The 23,741-nt window shown below is 37.8% G+C and overlaps 1 protein-coding gene across 1 annotated transcript in view; it reads right to left on the reverse strand.

The window, feature by feature from the left end:
- Window positions 1–219: 219 nt before the first annotated feature.
- DDC (dopa decarboxylase) overlaps window positions 220–23,741 on the reverse strand; it is a 56,960-nt gene continuing 33,438 nt past the window's right edge. Inside the window, exons 10-14 of the mRNA XM_064705569.1 lie at window positions 18,762–18,838; window positions 15,008–15,027; window positions 14,162–14,260; window positions 7,520–7,621; window positions 220–4,039 (exon numbers count right to left, since the gene is read on the reverse strand). Of these exons, the coding sequence (XP_064561639.1) occupies window positions 3,824–4,039; window positions 7,520–7,621; window positions 14,162–14,260; window positions 15,008–15,027; window positions 18,762–18,838 (514 nt within the window). The 3' untranslated portion in view covers window positions 220–3,823. The remainder of the gene's footprint in view (window positions 4,040–7,519; window positions 7,622–14,161; window positions 14,261–15,007; window positions 15,028–18,761; window positions 18,839–23,741) is intronic.

Consider the following 23,741-nt stretch of genomic DNA (forward strand, 5'->3'; position numbering starts at 1 on the left):
CCAAGTATTTTTCAGACTCCTGTTGCTGAGGAGGAAACTTCCTGCAGGAAAATTTGCCAACTCTCATTTGCAAAGTAATTTGAAGGACACATTGAAAAAAGTCCTTGGTGGTGAAAATCAGGGCACTGACTTCATTAGAGTGGGGAAATTGGGCCTCTTACAGCGCATCTGGCATGAATGAGATGAGAAAAGCTTACTTAAGTACAAACAGACAATAGCTGTAGTTTTGTTTTGGTTTATTTATATTGCCAATTAAAACCTATATGTGTGTTCAGGAGGTTTTGGGTACAGATTGTAAAGGGGGTCAACAGCTCACAAATCATAATTAGAGCATTAGACTTCTGATTATTTCCCACTTAGAACATACAAACTCTACATATGCTCTACAGATATTATCCATTGATGGTTATTTAACCTGCCCTCACCAACCACCCCAGTCTTCAGGATCAGTTTTATTTCTCATTTGCTTCTGTCTTTGAGCAATTCAAATTTTTACATCTCAAGGTTAAGACTGCTGTTGTAAGGCAACTTCAATGTGATTACTACTCATCACAAATGGTGATGAGTAGTACTTCAACAACAAAACAGCCATGAGCAGAATCTTGTATGTAAATGCAAGAAAAAATTAAAAATTTAATAATTATAATGCAGTTCAGAGTATAATATATTACCAATACTTTCATAAATACATACATTTTCATTATTTCACCATCAGTAATAAAATATAATCTGTCATTAAGAATGTAAAGACTGTACTTTGCTAGTTTAAAAAAAATAAATTGAGGTTCCTGAAAGTAAAAATCAGGGTTTTCCCTCCTTCTCTAATAGCTGCAGTCTTCCTGGAGATGTGGATATTCTACCAAAGTACAGTTCTGGGATTGTCTAATTAACTTTTAATATCAAACAGTATTCATCACAGGCACAGGATATATTAGCTTTTGCACACAAGGCACAATAAATCCAGATTAACATCAACTATTCATAAATACAGAGTTTCTCACTTACAGACACGTTGCAAAGCTACAGAACAGAAACAGCAGTTATGATCTTTTTTAAAATGTTCTTTCTCTAGTTGATTACACAGCCCATATTTCCTTTTCAGATTACCTAATGTTAATAGTCTAGGAAGGAATTATCACATGGAGAGAAGAAGGTGAGACTGAATACCATGAAGGTCTTCACTGGTTACATAGGAAAACCAGAACCTGAACTTCAGGTTTCGGTACTGGGCTAGAGAGGGGGAAATGTAATTCCATGGGTCTCATCACTGCTGTTTATCAGACAGATTTACTAATGTCACTTTAAAAAAAAAAAAATTAACTTTTACTCCATCTTTATTTTAAATTAGCCTTTATCTTTAATTCTTTGCCAACAGGAGTTTCTGTATCTGGAAAACAGCCACTTCTAAAACTGAAATCTAGATAGTGAAAAATGTTTAATGGAATGTCAGTTTTGGCAGTATTTTCCCATAAATGTCTAAAGGGATGTGTGTCTAATTCTGGGCTGTTGGGGACATTTCACCTCTCCTAGGTTTGGGTGTGCATCCTGCTTGCATCCCAGTTTTCCAGCAGTTTGAGGCTCACACAGGCATCATTCATCTCTGCTCTGGTTTCCATGGAGCAGATTTCCAGCAGAATCTTCTTATGTTCGGTTTAGGGGTGCCTTACGTTAGGCCTTTCTTTTCCAATACTTATTAGTCAGATTTTTCATTTCAATTATAGTTACCTAAGCCCAGAGCAACTCCATTTCATTTCAGTGGAATTATCCTGGATTTACTCTGTGATCCAAATCTGATCTCTCTTTTTTTTTTTTTCCTGGACAGTCCTGGTTATGTATTTCACATACAAAATCCTGGTCTGTCTCGCAGAGAACATGTAATTCTTTGGCTTCAGGATTCTAGAGTTTTCATAATGTAAAAGATGTAAAATTGTATCGGTGTGGAAGATACATGTTAGGGATGAACATTGTTTTCCAGGTCATGAGATCTGATTAAAGTTGTTTAAAAAAAAAATTATAGCAGTCTACCACTCCACTGCATTGTGCTACCACAGAAAAGCTGAATTTCATGCTGGTTCTGCTGAAGAGAATGATGCTATAAAAATTTCTGACACTGTAGCTGACAGTAGTGTCTTGTGTCAGTCACCTACTCAAGTGTTACTGGGTTTTATCAAATTCATTGGTTATCCCTTTCTCCATTTGTTACCTGGGAAATCAGTTCCTTATGGGAATAGCAATCCTTCCCAGTTTGCACCCCAGGAGTGAGAGATCAGGAAAGACAGAGGGAGAAGCAGACCATGTGCCAAATTAACTGTCCTGATCCGTTTTCCCTGGTCTGCTTGCAACTTCCCAGCTGTAGCAAGTATGCTTGAAAGGGATGGAGCAGGAAAGCTGAATAGTTGTGCACATTGCTCAAGAGGCTGTAGAAGTTAATATGAGCATTAAAAGGAATACTGAAATGCAATTTCAAATGTAGAAATGAATCCTACATATTATTTTTCTTTGAGCAGCTACTTATGTTGTTCTTATTTACACAGAAATAACTGTCTGGAATTTATGTTTTTAAAATGGCAAAAGTACTTTGTGACTTGATATTGTTCTGACTTTCACCTCTAACTTTCATTTTAGCTCTTCACTATGCCTGCATTTGACAGGATGATGTATCAATGGTTTGTGTCAAAGATATATGATTTGACTTTCTCAGAAAGAGGTTTTCCAGTATTTTCATTTTCCATTCATCACTCTTAATCTAAGAAAACCACTGATGGGGGCACCAAAGCTGATTTGAGGGGTTTGTTCTCTTCCTATTTTTATTGTCCCTTGCTTTCTCGATTGCTAGCTAATTTGAGAAACTAAAAGTGATCTTTTTGACATCACATTTCTTAGCACATTTTGTCAAAGATTTATTACACCATGAAGTAATCAAAATGGTAGCCATAAAAACAAATCACAGCTCAGTTTTGCAGAACATATCTTACAGACTATTTTCAAGTAATCACTGCTGATAATACCTTGATTAAAAGTACAGAATACCAGGTAGCACATAGCTTTTGGCAAGACTCTTTAGGAGGAGCTTTTCAGGGACCTCATTATGAATGATCAGTCTGAAAACCAATAGCCAGCATAACCTATTTGCTGGAATTTGACAAAACTGCAGTTTTAAAAGCAAACCATTTAGGGGAAAATAGAGAACCCGTCAGAAGGATGATTAGTAATCAGTTAATGCTCATTCTCCTAAGTCTGGCTATGCAGTGAAGGAAGTCTTGAAGGTTCTTTGTCCTTTGTTCATTTACAAAATTTCTGCAGCAAGTGTATCATGACACAGTAGTGCCCCAAATCCTGGCAATATTTGTGCATGCCTTTTCAGATACCAAAATATTTAGAACCTGAACTAAACTTCCCCGACTTGGGTTCTTCCTGCAGTCATAGTAATGTTAAATTAATTGGTTATAAGACCTCTCTGAAGAAAGGGGGGAGTGTGCGAGAGGTGAATGGGGACAATGGAGGGAGCACCAACCCTTCCATTTCCATTACTTGGTTGAACAAATGCTCTTGACTACAAACTGGTAACAAATGACAGCTCAATTCTCCTTGGCTATGTGCATCCTGGAAACAGGCAAGATGAAACTACAGTACAGAGGAGGAATGGCTATGGTTACAACTCAACTTGCTGGCAAGGATTTTGCTACTGCAGCTGGGCTATATAACAACAGGTTTTGTACTTTCTTGCTTCATAGTTTGACTTTCCCACCTGCACCTAAAATAAAACTTGGCAGCACAGAGAAAGCCAGTTAATTACCTCATCTCCACTTATACTTCGCTGCTGTTACTGCTGGTGGTGGTTGTGCTCCCATGTTTTCAGAAGATCAGTTGCCAGCTGTGAGATGTGCTGCCAGGCAAACTTGATGTGGGTGGATTCCACTGTGCGGGAACAAACAGCAAAACGTAGCACAAACTTCTCTCGCAGGTGGCACGGGACCAGATGGATCTTCTTGGCATCATTTATGCTTTTTAGAAGTGCCTCATTTAGTTCATTTGAGCCCTGAAATCATTGTAATTCAATGAATATGGCAATGAATTTCAGAAACAATTCTGGAAAATGTAAATCCCACCAAGCAGCCAAGCTCAAGTAGCACCAGTAACAAGCAGTCACCTTCTCATCTCTCAGTGCTTTGCCATCAGAGGATCAAAAAAGATAATGACGTATGAGAGAAGTTTTGGGCCACAAAGAGATTTAGGGATTACTTTCAGTTTAGAAGCAGTGCTCACACTGGGGCATTTGTGATAGCTGACTGCGTTTTTGTGACCTAAGGTCGTGAGCTATGTTAAAAACATTCATTATTGTATCTGTGTTATTACACTCTTCTTGGATCTAATCAAACAAACATGGGAGGAAGTTTTGCAGTGAGCTATGCTAACTTTCCTCACTTAAGCATGGCTGCTGTGAGAGATTCTTTTGAATATGAAATCTTACCCTTAATTAAAAAACTTTTAAGTTAATATATCCCTGGCATAATTAGGTTTCATATGATCAGTGGAAACCCTAAAAAAGTATTTGCCTCAATTCTATAGGAGTTACCCACCACAGAAGCCCTCGGAGGAAGTATCTTACGTAGTGTGCAACCTTTACTCCATCTGTTACACTGGTAGCAACACACAATTGAAAGAGATTCAGGGAGCATCTGCATTTTTACTGCAGTGCCCCCTTACTGAACACAGTCCGTGGAAAAAGAGTTTCAAATGGACAAATCCCTCTGTTCAGCAGCAGTTGTGTTACTGTGGCAGCATTGGTCTTCTTGAAAACATCCTGACCAGAAGACACCTTCTCTGAAATCCAATTGTGACTTTCCTGCTTAGCCTTTTCCATATAAAGCCAAAGCATAAGGCAGGCAGTTTCCTACTGGCAGCAAGGATAAATGTATCATTCTCACATTTTTAGATCATATTAAGAATTAAGAGTTGAACCCATGTCAAAACTTTGTTCTGTCTTAGCACAAGTTATGATGAATTTGGTGTGAAGTCCTAAAATTCATGGCTTAGCCTTACTCTTCTAGGAGATATTTATGTGACTGAAATGCTCCTAGCTAAGAAAATGGACCAACTTTGGTGTTTTGTAAGTCCCCAGCTATTACAGGTCAGTCACTGCTGACAATGATGTCCTGCTTTCTTATCAAAGGCAATGCATTATTAAAATGACAGTCTTTGCTTTTAATATCAAATGCACAGCGCTGACTTTCAGGCAATACAAGCAGTTACATGATGTTAAGTTGGCAGGAGGAGGGAGAAAGATTAATTTATCTTTCTTCTGTTCTGCTCTCACAGCTCCACCTTAGGGCTGCTCTGGCACTCAGGTGTCACGTCAAATTGAAGTTGGTAGTGACTAATCCTCTCCCAGAGCTTTGAGAAGGCAGCTTTGATTGAGTCTGTGAGCTTCAAGAAGACAGCATTCTCACCCCCTTGGAGAAATTACTAGCTTGACTTGTATTCATCTGCAGTCATGACAAGGAGGCCTAAAACTAACCCTTTGGCATGACATATTTGATGAAATAATTATAATATGAAAGTCATAGGTAATTAGTCCATTTGCTCAACAGTGTGAAAGGCAAAAAATTAAAAGTTACAGCTAAGCAAAAAAATTTCAAAGGGCTTCTCAAGAACAAAGGAAGTAAGAAGAAAAAATCATACTTTTACAGCTGTGCAGTATTATGTAGTTCACGTCCCCTGACCCTTAATCCTACTGCAACTACATAAAAGTAACAAATTTCCTGCTTCTAAGATATATGAAGTATATGAATTATATGATTTTATGAATTATAAAAATGACAGAAAGATTTTTGAAGGAGTGATATAAACAGCAAATAAAGCTGTTAAAATAGCTATAAAAACCTCCTAATTTGAAAGCTTGCTAGGTTTTTGGGGGTTTTTTTTCATTTTTTTGGCTCAACAATGCTCTTTTAACACTGGTTTTCAGTGGAATCAGGCCTTTATTCTACAACTTGTCCAAAGGTTTCTTTGCTAAAGGTCCAATATTTATGTCCTATTGTAAAATTGTCTTTCCCTTTAGATGCAATTTCTTCCTCTGAATCATGAGGGACAGGAGAACAGATGTAGATGAGCTACTGGTCTGATCAAAAGTGACAATTCCTGTGTTGCTATGCTCTATTTCACCAGAACTGTTCCTTCAAAGTAAATGTAGAGCACTGACTAACAGCTGTGTCTGGATCTGCAAAACTAGTGTTTGCTTGTTCCATGTGAGAGAGCAGACTGCAACCAGCATTTTGTTATTGAGCAATAAAAGCCACAGAATATATCCCTCAACATCTTTTAAATGTTATTGTTAGGAAAGAGATTATATTCATGTTTCCATTGACTGAAAAAAACTACACCTGTAAGATGTCTGATCCCTTAAAAACAGGGTCTTTTTAAATTTTGGTTTAAACATTATAAAGTCAAACAAAACCATTTTCCTATTCCAGGTGAACTCACCATTACTTTATTATTTACTTGTTAGCTTCTTCAGCCATTTGCATCAAACTCAGGTAACTGAGGCAACTCAATGACTGAGAAAAGAATTTGTTAAAAATGAACTACCCAGAAGGAGAAAAGATGTGCTTGGAAGCCTTCAGAAAAGCGAAAAGCTCATTTAAGTATCATGTTAACTAGAAAACACTAGTGCTGTTGTTGTTATTGTTGCTTGGTGGTCAGATCCAGGGTTACAATCCAGTCCTCTGCAGAGGCTTTAGCTGCAAGCTCTTCTAGAAAATGACTTCTTTACCTAAACTGAGACACTGATCTCCTTTTAACGGCGGATTGAAACAAATGAGCTCTCCCAACTACTGCAGCTTTTATTTTCTAAGTACAGAATGAATTTTCTAATTTCTGTTGGGCAGGGTCTCCACATCAATGAACTTGGTGCTTTGAGAGATTTTGGGGAATAAAGGGCCAAACAGGGCAAAAGGATCATGTTCAGCAATAAAAAGCAGACCAGGAAAGCTGGCCCCCCATGTAACCTGTTCTAAACACATCTTACTTCAATTTTCCCAGTTTTACCATCAAATTTTATAGATGAAAAAACAGTCTTTAAAGAAAAGTGCTTAATGCTCTGATTTTTATCTTAGTATTTTTAAAATAAAACTGAATATTAAATATATACACATAAGAAATTAACTTGACAAGAAACAAGTAATACACACTCACCATATTCAGCAGTCTAGGGAAATATACTAAAACAGTCATCTTTATCAAAGCTCCTTGCACATAGAATGTAAGTCATTTTATATGACTAGTTTAAACATTTGTTTGCCTTGACTGTGTGTTTCCATACCTTAATATGCTTTAATTTTTCTTAAGCTTTTGATTCAATTTGAACAAAATTGTCTAAAGCTTTTTTCTTTCATCTGCTTTGTTCTAAACAAGCTCACTTTCATTAAAAAGTAATCAACTACAAAGACTGTATTCAGCTGCAGGTTCTGGAGTTGCTATAAACCATGAGAGAAGAAATAGGGGATTTTAGCTGCCTTACCTTCAGCCGGAAGCAGACCAGTCCCAGAATAACCTCGGCACAGATCTCAAACCTTTCATCCTGAAGGACTAAGTGTTCAAACTGATGCGACAGCCTAATGTGCTGAGAAGAGAAAGAGTATCTACATTGAATACATTTGATTCACCAAGAGAAAAGGTGTGCTGAAGTAGTTTCCATTCCTTTGCTCTGTTCCTTCTGCTGCTGTGTGATAATATTCACATATTGCCATCTGTTTGTGTTAACTTTCATCCCATTTATGACTCCCAGAGACCATATGGAGCCATTGCTGTATTAGGATCTCAGTCTGTCTTAGGCAGTGCCGGTCTACTTCTTGAGACAGTTCAGCACAATTTGATATGATACCACATTAGGAGTAAATAATTTTAATAATTCTCCTTTAGGTTTTATACCTCTGTTAGTTTAGGCTAGGAATGGCTAAAGAATCCAGAAGTCATTAGAGGGAAAGGGGGAAGTGCACAGATATACAGGGAGAAAATTGTCACAATTTCAGTGAAAATTGAGCTGGAAATATACACTTTTTAGAATAGCCCACTTAATATGAGAAATCTGTGAAGAAAGGGAGAACTTGCTCACTATTCTGACCTGGGTGCTCAGGTTCAGTTGAAAAAAAGTTGATGGCAGTATAATCAAGAAAATGGACAGCAGATCTCAGCAAACCTGTTGAGAAGTTACTGAGGCAAAAAAAGGATGACACTGGGCACCACACTAGAGCAATTATTTTGAAGCAGATGAAACCAAAATTCAAATAAATAGGAAAAAACCAACAGACATACTAAAAACCAGCTGGGAAGTCTTATCATTAGTTAGTGATACTTGCATATTCTTACCATGTTTTTCTTTGCTTTCTTTCAAAGAGAAAATTAATTTAAAAGCACTTTCAAAAAACCAACATATCCTTATCAGGTACCTGCAATACCTTATCCAGTCCACCTCCTAATGGCTATATCATTAGCTTAGTGTTCACTGTTCTAAATACAAACTACCAACCAAAAATACAACCAAACTACCAACCAAAAAAGGTAAGGCAACAACAGAAACCTGCCATTTTAATTATAGTTTGTCTTCATGCAATAGCCAGTCTATACCAAAAATTATCTGAAACACCTAAAAGTCACGTTTGAAGATTTTTTAGCTTTTATATATTTAGGACTGCAAATAATTTTACAAAAATAAACAACTAAGCCCATGCTTTTGCACTTCCACTTTTTGTAAGTTCAAGGATGGCTATTAAACAAAAATGAAACATATTACTTTGGGTCAAGGTTAAATGTGGAATGTATCATCTCACAGTAACTTCTTCCAAAAGGACGAGGCAAAACAGAAACTACCGAGAAGGAAAAAAAAGGAAGAAAAAAAGCCAACACATTTTGCAATCTTAATCATAGCTTTCTGGTGGTTTTTTATTTCTTGAAATAGAAAAACATAGTTTTAATTGAATCAAAATATTTCTTCAAAACCTTCATATTGGGCTTACTGGTACCCTATGTAATCAGCCAGTTGTTACCACTTCTGCTCTGCTGTTTGTTACACCCATTTATCATCTCCCTCTAAAATTAGCCTGAAAGCTCTTTGAGTCAGGAATGAGACCAATAAATCCTCAATCCCTTCCAAGGCATTTCAATGTTGTGCTAATACACAGAGCATGAATTTACTGCTGGGAAATCCAACCAGAACTATCTGCATACATGCAGATACTTGTATGCATAATAAGTGCATGAAAAACGGATGTGGAATAGGCACAGGAATTGTAATGGTCTTTTACTGTCTCCTCCTATCCTCATGTTCTGTAGCTTTAACCAAACGTGTCTTTTACACAGCTCCACAAAATTCTGCACTGCATGTAGCATGTCTTGGAAAACAAAGCCATAAAACAAATCATGCTCAATGAGATAAGAATTTTACAACTGTCCAGCTGAATGTAATCACCAGCTGAATTTCATCAAAATTTTTCCGGGTAACAATTGAATAAAGCAAACATTTAAGATCTGGCTTACTGTGAGAAGTTTGTACTAGAAAACTCCAGACCCAAGCTGTGCATTTTATAGCAGGTATTTATGTCCACTTCTTGAACTAAATGATTTTTCAGGAATTTGAAAGAAATAAAAGCAAGGGAAAATAGAAAATTTTTAAGTAACTCACAAACCAAAATTCTGGAGGTATTTTGCCTTCATGTCTGGATACAAATATCTATATTCACAGCAAGTCTTAACAAACAGCAATAATTGGTAAAGACACTGGGGGGCACCAAGCGTGTTAGGTTTTACTGAACTGGAATAAGAGAAAGAGGGGATGTAAGTGGAGTTTCACGTGTATAGCTTTGCCTAAATACAGTTAGCCAAGGCCCTGCACCTTTGAACTCTAAGCTGTTATCCTGAATTGCTCTTACATTGATTGCTGCAGCAGTAAAGTTAGATATTATTAAGCCTGGAAGTTAAATATTATTAAGCCTGGAAGTTCAAGTTCTGTGGAACTGCAGGGCATTCAGGTGTCACACATGCCTCTCTAAGTCCAAAAGCTGTACCCACGCTCTGAATGTGAGCATGGCAATAATTGACAGGAGGACACCCTGTGGCTTTAGTGCTTCAGCTTTTCAAAACAGGCAGGTACACTGTGAAAATAAAACTGCTGGCACTGAAACTCAGATTAGGAAAGAAGGAGAAGTAAAAGACTGACAGGCTGTTCTGTTTTCTGCTTGAATGTGTGCATACCAAGGCTGACCTATGGATATCTTAATCCTCAAGTGCTTTTGATTTTGACATCTGTGTCAAGCTGTGTCCCTAGCACCATTAACTTGAAGTTGGCATTCAAATATTATTTAACTTTTCAAAATTATTTTATTAGAGCTGTTATTTGATTTCACAAAAGTGTGGACATAAGCAAACCAACTCACGTACTGTTTCTAAAACTACCATTTGAACAATCCCTCCATCAGGTGCGTTCTCAGAGTGGAATCACATGGACTGTGTTTGTGTCCTGAAGTATCTTGGTATATAGGAACAGAATAACAGCCCCAGTGTTTGCAGTGCAATTTAGCTTAAAATAAAGAACCTTCTTATGTGTCACTATTTTCTCAGGTACGTAACCTTTGCTCTTCTCCAGAAGAGTGAGAAAGAAAACAAGGGATCCAATTAATTTGGTTATTCTGGATTAAGGGAAATGTCTTACATAATCAGTAATAGGAGGAGTAAACTTGCGAGGCACTAAGATGTGGTGCCTATTTAAGAAAATCTGTATTTTTCTATGTATGTCTGTGAGTAAATAACTATAATTATGAATATCAATATAAATTTGCATTTAAATGTTTCTGCATTGAAGTGTTCAAGCTGAATTATAATTTTTGAGCAATGCCTTCAAGAGCTAAAATAGCTTTTGATTGCAGGGAGCATCTCTGAAGCATCAGAGTACACTACTGTGTATATGCAGATAAACATACTGCCCTAGTCTTGATCACTTCATACTTTTCTCTTATAAATTTCACTTCTTTTCCTGCTTTAGCCTGCATCCCACTACACTGAAGGGAAATGCTGTCACAAGAGTCTTCTTAACAGCCACTTGGACTGTGCCACTCTCCAGTTCAATCTCTAGTATTGCTGTTCTTTACAGTTCCAGCTTCTTGGACTCTACTGTTAATTTTTAATGGCATTCTTTGTCCTCAGTACACTGATTACTTGTGGTCCTAAGGAGGATTCCCTTGAGAGGACTTAAACCAACAAAGGAATAATAAAGAGATGGTCAAGCAGTTTGCAAATGAGCCATTTGCAAATGGGCTGTTTGGATTTCACATTTATACAGACTCTGAGTGTTTGGCATCAGTCCAGAAGCCTGTTGTTGTTGAGTTTGCCCTCTTTTTACATCTCCTCTGTGGCTTTAGGACTTAACTCCAAAATTTGTATTTGTGTTTCCCCACATCCTTCAAAGATGACAATCCTCCCCTTTACCACTGCTTTAAAACCTATATTTTGCAATAGATTAATATGAGATGCTGTGTGTGAAAAGAGTGCATAACTGGAATGTTTGGAAAGCAAAAAAAGTTACTGAATCTAAATCCAAGTCACACATTCTCATCTCCTGGGAATATTTTACTTCCTAAATGCCCTCCTTGAGCAAGTGCCAAATTGCAGTGGTTATCCGGTCATTTTGATGTAGACCTTTAGGCTGCAAACACAACAAACATATATTCCTTAAAACATACTAACAAAAGGGAGGTAAAAATAATTTTTGTGACAGTTTACATCAAGAAAAAGAAGTTTTTGAAGAGATAGTTACAGATGTCTTTGGTCTCCCACACAGAAACTTGCTACCACACAACAAATAGGGTGGGTTCTTAAGGATCTACAGTGTTTTTTCCCTCTATACCATGTCAGAGGCTCTTCACTCTTGAAAATCTCAAATCCCTTTGTAAGTAACACCAGGCTGCACAAAAGAAGCCTAACTAGAAACCTATAAACACTGCACAGATCTTCCTAGAGTTTTCCATGACTTAGGAGCAAACTTGGGCATCTCCTTTCCCAGATTGCAGCCCAAGGAGCAGCTTCAAACCTCCACGCTTCTGCCTGACTCTGTCACCCTTTCCTTGGGGCAACTCCTCAATAACACAAGAGACAGAGAGAGCAGTTCTTCCTGCTTCCCCATCTTCAGCCCTCTGGAGTTCTCCACTGGAAGGTTGCAATATCTGCCTTTGTCACTGTCCCTAGGTCTCTTCTCGTTCCACCTATGTCCGCTCTATCACTCACTCAAATGCATCTCCAAATAATCAGATGCATCTCCAGAAATAATTCTGGCATGCACAGAGCTTCCCTTAAAACCCAGCTACAAGTCCCAAGTACACAGGAGACAGTACCAGCCCCGGAGCAGGAACTGCCTGTGACTGCCTTGGCCGGCAGTGGGAATATAATTATTTGCAAGATGCTACAACATGTTTAAAAGAAAACAGCTTTTCAAGGCCAGGCATGGGGATGAGCAATGTTAAAATTCAGCTAACAAGTGAAGCTAAATTCCAAATTATTTTTTCATTTGGAAACTTGTCTATAGGCTTGAAAATTTAAACCAATGTCAGTCTGGTTTAGATACTTCATTACTACTCTACCAAAAGAAAAGTCATCACAATCTACCTGGAGCTCATGATAATTTCTGAGAAGATGGGAAAAAGTACAAGATAAGAAACACATTTTTAATTTTTATTTTCCAGCTAGTGATATAATTTTATCAAAATATCTGAAAACTCACAAGAGATACCTTAAATTCTGCTATGGAACAAATGAAATGCAATTATTTTTTGAAATTTAAGTTCAACAGAGGCTTGCTGGAGATATAAATTAGGTTTATTTTAAGATGCTTTGGAACCCACTGAACCAGCATTCATTAGGAGTGGGTAAGGAGGTAAGAGGAGAAATTAATGGTTCCAATTTCAAGATGTATACAGTGAGAAAAATTCTTCACCTAATTATCCCTCTTGTCTTTTCATATGTTATTTTTATATCTGTACTGAAGAAAAATTTAGTCCTTAGAAATATAAACCAAACACACTCATTTCAACAAGCCCTTGGAAATCTTAGCTGTCTGAACCACCTTTACAAACGAGGAAACATACAAGGGTTTTACTTTGGAGTCATTATCTTTAAGAAAAGATTCATCTGCTTACCCTTCCTGAACTGAATTGTCACAGAAAATATCAATGCTTGGTCCTCAGCTATGATTCTATGAAGACAAGCAGCTTTTGGCAGGACAGGCAGGAAGATATGTGGGAAACAGGGAGAGAGGGAATGTTTTGAATGTAAATACTGACCTGTGGAAACCAGCCTGACAAAAGGCCGTGCAATTGATATGAGTCTTCCAAAGCTTTTCTTAGGAATTCTTCTGTTTAGTACCAAAACTGAAAGGAATGTGTGTCTGCAAGGAATTTGGTATGCTAGGCTAGGCCCTTAGCTAATGGATATTTTTGTAAATATTTAGAGCCAAGCCATGGATCTTCCCTCACTAGAGGTTTCCCTGAACTCCATAAAGATGGAAAGGTATGCTTGAATTTGACTTTACTGCTACAGAGGAAGTATATATATAATTTAGATGGGCGCCACATGTGTTTTTTAGTGATTTAAAAACCCTCCTTTTTTCATCAAGAATAAATTTAGTACTTATAACAGTATCAACAGACTGTAAATTGTGCGCATTCTTTTTTAAAAAAAATTATATTTTAGACAGGAAAAAAAGCAACAGCAGAGGTAGACATGCCATATAAGTCCCTGTATTCCTTAATCATAATCTAAACATCCTAACAATGCATGCATATCAATAAAATAGAGAAGTAATGACTATCCATGTGTAAAACCATCTATGTGCTCTGGCTTAATTTGAGAGGGAACTGTGGTACCATACTGTAGAAGGTCCAAATTCTGAGATGTTTCTTTCCTAAACATGAGCACAAAATGAATGGCACCTTTGCTCCGGCCATGATACTAAATGGTGACATTACATGGGGCAAACAAGCAGCACCCTTGTCGAACTGAGCTGCCCCAAACTGCTCCCTGTGCACAGGGATGTGTGCACAGAAGCCATGGAGAGCAGCCAGCTCACCTTCCCTTGCCATCCCACCAGAGGGTACCCAAGAAGGACATTCCCGGTCACCTTGCGGATGTGCTCCTGCAGCCCCTTGACCCCGTACATCCTCAGCACGAACCAGAGCTTCAGGGAGCGGAACCTCCTGCCCAGGGGGATTTGCCAGTGCTGCAGCCCAGAGAGAAAGAAGAGCCCGTGTCAGAGGCCACCCCTGCAGTGACACAGCACAAAGTATGCTCTGCCATGGTTTTGAAGTGACCCACATTGCCACATCCTATGGGCAGGTGCTGGAGGTGGATCAAATAATAGAAGAAATATCTATTCCTGGTTTATTAATCCCTGTTTATTAATGCCATTTAATACTCAGAATTTTCAACTTAAAATTGGCAAAGGAGGTTGGAATCAGAACGGAAGGGTCATGAGGCAAATCAAATTTTCTTTGTGCATCCTGAATTCTCCTCAAAGGCTTTAGAAAAACAAGTATCTGAGAAACTCATGTACATTGGCTCATATACAGTTGTGGGGCTAGCATCTACAAAGACAGGCACATTTTCCATTTCAAAACAACAGTGTTTCCATGGTAAAAGATTAAAATAGAGATGCTTTTAATTTTTTTAAAATTGTGTTATTCACTGTGTCAAAGAAATAAACCACCAAACCCACAACTTTAGAAAATTTCTTTGTACTGCCTAAATCTAAAGATATTGCACATGCAAGACAATTTCTGCCTTTAAACATTTTTTTTCAAAAACCAGAAAAAAACCCAAATTTCTATTTGTTAAAAAATTTAGCAAGCTGCATCCTTCTTGTAAAGAAACATAAAGTTTGGAAGTTTATGGCAGTAATGGAAAATAAAGCCCTAAAAATACCAGTACAGACAAGTAATAGTGTTAATTACATTGATACTCTACTTACCCGATAATCTGTGACAAGACCTGGAAATTAAAGAAAAAACATTCACATTGCATCATCATCACAACAGCCGAAGACTTCAATCATTCTGTTATTGAAAAAGCTGTATCTTATCTATCCTTTACATCTGCTGCAAATTTCTGCATCATCAGTGTCAACAGGAGCACTAAATATCTAGCTGGGTACTTGGCTGCATGTTAAATGAAGGTGCTTGCAATAACCTTCGTTCCTTAGCTAGTCAAAATATGCCACTAACAAACAGTTTACAGAAGAAACACTATTTTCCTTTCTGTTGTACTGCAGATACTATGGAGATGACAGATCAAATATTATGTCTATTTTATTCATGTAGGGAAAACAAGCAGTAGATAAAATAACTATTATTAATTTTGGTTTAAACAGTTTGCAGAATCCCCAGACTCACCTCATAACTCATTCTCTGCTGTGAAATGTCCTTGCCTTTACCCTAGTGAACTGTAACACTGAAATAATCCACCTTTTATACTCATGCATATATTTGTTTCTAATTCTACAGAATTTCTAGTAAGTGACTGGAAAATTGACTCAGAATTTGACCTGTTCCTGCTTGGAGAATAGTATTCTGCAATTTTTTATGGTTTTTCTTTTGATGGAGTGAAAGTCGCTTGCACAGATGGACGAAGCCACAAAGCAGTCCAGGAAGGTAAGCAGAGGGCATTATCAGCTGTCCTTTTATGTAAGCACACAGTGTCAGGATTCACCTGCCTTTTCTTTGAATCAAGGAATTCAACTGATTTCACAGTAACGTAAACTTGAACATAGTCAGTTACTTGCTGTAAGCCAGTAAGAGACATTAAACTGATGTAATATTTAAAGCACTTCTCTAGGAAGCATCTGCTTAGCTTATTCTGCTTTATTTCTCTGCATTGGAGTATAAGCTTCATAGGAGAGTATGTACTTGGATTCCTTGGGAAAATGCTAGTTGTTCCTTGAATTGTTAAAATGTTAACTGGAAGGCTGAACTGTAGCTTCTGAATTTGACCAGTGTATGCCATTTACATAATTTTCAGCCTTTATATTTTCTAGGGGAAAAAACCAAACAACTTTTTTCTGTGTTACAAGCTCTCTTGCCAATGTTCTCTCACTTGCAGCCAAAACACAGGAAAAAACATGGTCCTTCTTTCCCTGTAACAGAAGGACATTAGGTTCTTTAACCTGTCACTATGTTGTTTTCCAGGTGGTAAAATACCCCAAATCCACAAAACAACCAACAATCATCAACCTGTTTCTGGTCTTCTGGAAATGAATGTGGTTGTCTCTGCTTGGTAACGAGGAAAATTGATAACATTCACATTCTTCTGCATTGTAGCAGCCATTTCTGTTTGATAGCTGCAAGACTGGTAGCAAAGAAAGTAAAGCAACTGGTGACAGATAAATAATCCTACGCTCCTGTAAGGGGCTATGTCTAATGATCCACAACAACGCCTTTCACAAGCTGTGAAGCAGAAGGTAATCAATGATTAGTGCTTGATTCCTTGATTACAAGCCTTAGTCTTACATCTGTATTTAACCAGGAGGAATTGCATTGTGGGAGCGTATGTGGTGCTCACAATAGAGTATAAAGCTGCACTCTTCTAACACTGCCATGAGGATTTGACCTATATCCTGGGTTGCCAGGCAAGCTCGTATAATCTTCCTGGTGTGGTGATGCAAATCATACAAAATTATAATTAATGACAAAATAAAGAGTCTCCCCTTGGGGACACATATAATTGCCATATGGTTAATAAGAGTAATTGCTCACGGATAGAGATATTTTTCCGCTCATTTAAATTCTTGAGTGAGAGATAAGTGAATTTAGAAATACCACTTAATTTACTTAGTAAACCAGGATAGGAATCTCAGACCTGAGAATACTGAGAATTCAAGACCCTTCATTTAGCAAGTCGTATTTTCAGGAGTGCTGACATCCCATAAATCACACAGGGGTCAATGGGGACTGCAGCAACTTCATGTACCAAATTTGACCGTGTTTATTGAAGGAGCAAGTGTGGGTTGGAAGTTTAACCAGAGGCCTTTGCATTTGAAAAGTGTTGTCCAACTTCTTAGAAAATTGATATCACATGGGAATGGAGCATAGAAAAAAAAATGGCATCCCTAGACTGCTGGTAATCAGTTTATCGCCTTTGAAATCAGTATTTTAGATCATCTAACATGCTATTCCACTTCTGAATGCAAGATGAAAGCTAAAAAACTCTTTCTCCAACTGGGTGACAAAGTTTTTTGGTCAACTAGGTGGCCTTACTGAAACTACCTGTTTTTAAGAAAGGTCTGGTTTTCTTCAGGTGTTATTTAACCCAGGTAAGACCAAATTTGTATCAGCACTATCAGTTGTCCCAAGAACATTTTCATTTTAGTTAAGGCTGGAATTTTTTCACCTGAAGATAAATATTTTTAATGTGTATGTTAAGTAAAAGCTAGTGCCTTAAGTGTATTTGCTGTAACTTTTATATTCCATTAGAAAAGGCAAAAAAAAAAGGCATATCTTTTTTCTTAATAATTTGAGCCTTTAGAGGGTAAACATCAGCTCCAGAATTACTGCATGTTCCTGTTTATTGCACTGTTCTATGTTTGCATTCCTTGGAAATGGAGGAAAGGAATAAAATGCAAGGTTTATGCCAGTTCAGGATTAAGGTACATGAATCCATTTTTCCTAGGGCTTTTCAGTGAATTCTGGATGGTATTAATTTAACTGTCAATGAGTTCATAGCCATATCAGGATACACTTCTGAACACAGACCAACACCAGAAATTCCAGGAAAACGATGAGGTTGAGTATATGGCAAGTCCATCTACAGATGATTCACTCTCTTCAGCAAGTTATGAGGGAACTTCCACCACAGGTTGACTCTGCACTGCTGTGATCTTCTTCACAAGTATTCAGTTAATACCCAGATGTGTAAAAATGGGCTTCAGGAGGGCAAATACCACTCTGCCGTTGCTAGGTATGTGCAAGGACCAGCACTAATCCATTAAGGAGCTTTGTACAGAGCCTGAGATTTTTAAGTTCTTTGTGTGCATTCTGCAAAGAGCTTTCAGGAGCATTTCATACAAAACAGATAGTCTGCTCTTACTGCCTTTCCCTACAGCCAGTGTGAGAGCATGAGGGCCACAGCATAAAGTCCCAGAAAGCTATCACTCAAAAGCAGAGCACAGACAGCAAACACAGTTCACCCCTTCTTTATAGTTTCTGGGAGTGTTTTTTCCTTCACATGTTTTCTGAAAAATTTGAATCAAGAGCTTGCATGAATAACTAAGAAAAAAAGTCACAGGCCTTAGAAACTCTAAAACTAAATCAGATCCTGAAATCATTCTGGAGAAAGATGTGTTGGGGAAGACAGGATAGGGGACTTGTTACACAACACCCAATAATACGTTTATCTGACAGCCAAAAGTTAATGAGAATTTTCTCAACATTCCTGCAATCAATCAGTGGTAAGTCTGCAACTGGGGAAATCCCAATACAAAAGTAGTAATGCATAATGCTTTATGAAATTACTTTCCTGGTACTGCTTTTAACTAACTAAAATCTCACTAGACATGTATTTGCACTTTAATGAGCTTAGCTCCCTAGAGTGCTCAGAAAATGGAAACGGCCTCCTAAACAACTTGGGTAGTTTAAGAATTGCCATTTTCATCTTAAGTCCTTTTTTTTTTTCCCCACTGAATATCAGAGTGCAAACAAAATAATAATAATCTCATTTAATTATAAAATTACCAGACTCCTGATGGTGATGCTGCAGGTAAAGAGGTTCTAATTTAAAGGCACCTATTAAATCTGATCTTTTTTTCACCCTGCATAAAAAAAAGAAAGAAATCAAATTGAGAAATTTAAGAATAAAGACTTAAGGGATTAAATTTCCACAAGAAGTGAAGTCAAATTGAATGTGTTTAAACTGGCATATTTCCTGAGCACAGCCTGTGCCATTTTCAGTGCTTTTTCACAGCCATATCAGTACTGTACTTACAAGCGTTAAGTGTAAGGCTCAGCAGGAACGGGCAGCATGACTGCACGACTGCATATTTAAAAACAGACAAGAAACAGACATAGAGGATCTTTTTATGGTGATAGACACTCACACCAGAATGTGAGACTAGCTGAAGCAATGTTAATGTTTGCAGTCAACAGAAGTTCTCTTGAAATTACTGCAGTACAAAGCTGCGTGGGAAGAGCTGTTGCTTCCCAAACATCACGCAGAGCCGCGCTGAGGCTTTGGGGGTGCCGGCCACTGCCTCTCCGTGCTGCTGTGGAAGCAGCAGGAACAGCCCCTGGAAGGGCCAAGCCCCAGCTCTGACTCTGACTCCCCTCTTGTACCACCTTGCCATCAGCTGGATCCACTACACAATCCCTGACAGACGTTCTGCAGCACAATGCTGCACTGAGAAGTGTAACTTACTATCGTCAGCTGAGGGGTGGTGAGACTGGACTGAGGTTCAAAAGACAGTGTGTCCCTATTAGAGAGAATAAACTGTGTTTTTCCAGTGATTAATAACGAGATTTTTCTGGTTCATGGTTCATGCTGAATAAGACTGACTCACCTCCACAAATGTTGGGGTTTATAGAGGCAGAAGAAGAAACCATAAATCAAAAAGGGAAAGACTGCTACATCATTATATTATGCCTATAAATATATTACAAAGTAAGCAAAAATTATATCAATACAGGGATACTCTAAAAGACAAAAGTCCGAATTTTTTTTCTATGTTTTAATTGTTTATTGTAGAATTGTAAATTTCTAAGTAAAAATCTAATTTCCAATATTTTAGTGTGTATGTATAAATGCACAGGCCAGTGCATACTCCCAGTCTCATTCACATCTAGACTGTGGTCATAAAACTTCTTTTTCAAACAAACAAAAAGCCTTCATCTCTCTAATGGTCAGGGAAGTATGAAGGACAACAGGTAAGTATTTGCCTTCAGGTAAGGGAAGTACATGGCTGAAAATAAGTAAACTTAGGCATATGAAAAATAGTGACAGATTTTCAGGTAAAATAAAGACAGTGAATAACCTAATTATTGCTAAAAATGTCCTGTGGACAAAAGGAAGAAAACAATGATTTAAAAAAGTTTTAATTAGGATAAATATTTTTAACAGATTTTATGTTGTTCTACTGCAGTTTATGTGAAGTATTTGATTACTTTGGTATATTTGTGTTTCAGTAGCTCATTCTCCATGTAGCTAATCCAAGTTATAAGCAATGTCTTAAGATGTTTTGTGAGCACTTTATTTCTTCTCCTGTAAGATGCTGTATAAAACAATGGGAAGGGTAACTATTCTGTAGCAACATCTAGCTTAGAACACACAAAAATGAAATTTCTGTAGGCAGGGAATGCAGAAAGGGTGCTGCTGCATTCTGCAAGCAGGTCCACACCCAGGCAAGTTCTAAGGAGATCCAGACCAGAGTGCTCAGTGCTCAAGGTCTCTGCCCCAATGGGGGGCCCCCACCTTGGAGCCAGACCCAGTGTGTTGAGTGGAGCAGCCCCTGAGAAGTCTGACGCTGCCACTCAGATGGAACTGGTAAGGAAGGAGGTGTCAGTGCTGCTGGTAGCTTGCAATGGATACCCAGATAATTCTCCTGGAGAAAAGGCTGGTACCTGCACAAGGTGTGCACAGGTGGATGACCTGTTGTCAAATGGCTGCACTACAAGACACAGATAACAGGCTGTTGTGGTAGTGGAGGGACTCAAACAGAGGTAGATGTGTGGCTCCAGAACCATCCACCTCCAGGGAATAGCACTGAGACACCTTGGACCCTGGCGATCAAAAAAAAAGCAGGGCTCCAACCAACCTCCACCCTCCAACATTCAGAGCAAAATCAGGTACGATTCTTTAGAGGTTTTAGATGTCTGTGAGCAAGGCAAACAAGGTAAGCCTACATCAGGAGCCATGCGGTGGTTACTGTAAAAAGAAAAGTTGAGTGACTGTAGTGGGTGGCTCTCTGTTAAAGGGGCTCTGAGGCAGAGCCTCAAAGATGTTCCTTTCATCCACCAGCCTGAAAGATGTTCCTTGACCACCTCTCAAGAGGAAAACCATAGAGCTAGATGATCTGCAGAAGTCCCTTCCAACCCTAATGAATCTGTGATCCTGTGAATATGTATTTCACAAATTATGCTGGTAAACTACAATTTTTTTAAGGCTGGAGGTTATGCTAATAGACCAAGACCTAGCCTAAGTAGCACAGATTCACATATTAAGTATTCATAATATAAAATGCACAACAAAACTCTTGGTAAAAATAAGTAGTGAAAATCTGTGAGAAGTGACTTACTTGAATTGCATGCCCATCTGCAGCTTTTAACTACCTCACTCTATTTTGTGCATTTATATGAGAGATAAAAAGGTGACCTCATATAATGAACCACCAGGAAAATTTCAGTTTGTGTTCAAGTAGATTGTTCAAGTTTGTTCAGCTAGAGCTGGGAAGTGAAATTTCAAGCACTCTTCAAGACCAGGCTGGGTGGGGCTTGGAGCAAACTTGGGCTAGTGGAAGGTGTCCCTGCCCATAACAGTGGGGTTGGAAGTAGATGACCTTTAAGTTCCCTTTCAACCCAAACTATTCTGTGTTCTATGATCCACAGATAAGTGCTTCCTGTAAGCACCTTCTTCCAGTTACAGAAACACCCTTCCCAATCAAAAGTTAACAATTAAACATTGAAAATAGTAATAAAAGTCAAAAATACCAAGACTTTGCAAGATTATTTTCACTCTGTCTGAATGAAGACACTTAGTCCTATTTTATAATATTCCAGAGCATCAATTAAAGAAGTCAGGCAAATCTGACTGTAGGTTCAAAAGAAAGTCTCTAAAGGACTCTGATATTTGAATGTAGAAAATATACCCTTCTTGGACTGGCTTTATTAAATTCCTTTTTATAGGAAATTGACTGCTCTTTTCTGTACATCAGGAAGTCTGAGAATATTTTACAAAAGGTTTATAATGAAATTGTCTCCAAATCTGAAACTACATCAGTGCCACATATTGCACTGAGTAGTTACATAATTACATTACAGATCTAATGGGTAGATTATTTTAATCAGCTTGCAGAGAAAAGAAATGCAAGTGTTTATTAGGGAAAGTGCTGAGGAGTCTGAGTTATTTTGGAGTCTGGTCATCAATGGATGCACAGATTACTTTGGTTCTGAAATGGTGTTCAGTGTTTACTGAACTCCTCTTTCCATACTACCACAGTATCTTACTTAATACTTTTCATGGATCCTAAGAGAATGTATTCTTCACAGTTACTTTTTCTTGGCATCCTTCATCCTTTATTAGTACTTTTCACCTCCTCAGGGAGTGTTACAGTTGGTAAGGCAGGTGAATTTTGGACATGGGTCTTAGAATTAGCTTGCTGGACAATGGTCTTGGCTTCAAGTCAAAGAGCTTAAGTGTATATTTATTCTGTATTAAGTGAATAACCCGTATACACAAATGCCTAGCTGACTTGAAGCTTGAGTGGCTATAGTTGTGAAACTTTTACTTTGAGTAGGGAGACGTGGCAAGGTCTCTTCAGAGTCCTTTTACTGCAATCTTCCTACCTATGAAAACAAGCATGTTATGCAATGTCTTATCTAAAAATAAAAAATAAAAAACCAACAAGAAACAAAATGCAGAAAAAATATTTCCCTAAGTCTAAAGTCTAAGCTTTATTAGGAATAACGTAAAGTCACCTGAGATGGGAACTCACAGTGTGATTGTACATAATTTGTTTTACTGGAAAGCCAGATAAAATGACTTTAACATAGTTCCACAGGGTTTTCAGGGAAAGCAGGATTAATGAGAAACTAAATTGTTAGGGACTAGACTGTGGTTCCTCATTGTTCTACAAACATTAAGGAAAATGATAGTGTATTGTCTAATTTGCAAGTGGCTGTGTTTCTAACAATGTCTTTGAGTGATGAGAAAAAGATGGGAGGAATTAGCAAAGGAGTTTGTTTCCTCATCTTCCCACTTCCCAACATCCAGAGACACAGCACGTTATGGGGTGCTGCCACTACTGATAAATTAGGGTCTAAATGGAAGCCATCTACCCTAAGGAAAAGAAAAAACCACAGTGTGTGGGAAGATTCAAAATGCCTACAACAGCTGAAATATTAAAGTAAAACCCATAATATATAACCTGAAAAGGTAACGTATTACCTTTTCAGGTAATATATTTATTTACCAACTTTACCAACTTTGCCAGGGAAATTAAAAGAGACGAAGGTTAACCAAAAGCAACTGAGTGATCACTGTATTACATTTATTCCTCTTTTAAATGGGTGACCTATTTCTGGATGATGTTTTGGAGTCTTCTTTTTTCCTCTTTTGTAAATGTTGTTATTTTACAACTGAAATTAATGTTTTCATTTATTTTGATCAATGGTCTGCATTTGTTGAATAGCAGTTTTGCTAACAAGTATCATTAATTGTGATGCTGGTAATCATTTTGTTTGGGACAAAATTGGATCATCCATGGAACGTTTTTAACAAACCCATGCTATTATTACTGCCATAATACTTTGTTTTGTTTAAAAGTATGTCTTATGGGTTTCTATTTCAGCATCATTTAATATCAAAATGTCTGGGCTGTCATCTGGGGAAATTGAAAGTCAGTACAAAATTGCATAAATAGGCCTTTTTGAAATCAGCCGCTTTTCATCAGCCAAATCTTCAACATTTTTAGAACGGCTTTTAAAAGAATCAAACCAAAAGAAATG

This window comes from Zonotrichia leucophrys, chromosome 2 (genome assembly GCF_028769735.1).
Source record: "Zonotrichia leucophrys gambelii isolate GWCS_2022_RI chromosome 2, RI_Zleu_2.0, whole genome shotgun sequence".
In the NCBI taxonomy this organism is placed as follows: domain Eukaryota; kingdom Metazoa; phylum Chordata; class Aves; order Passeriformes; family Passerellidae; genus Zonotrichia; species Zonotrichia leucophrys.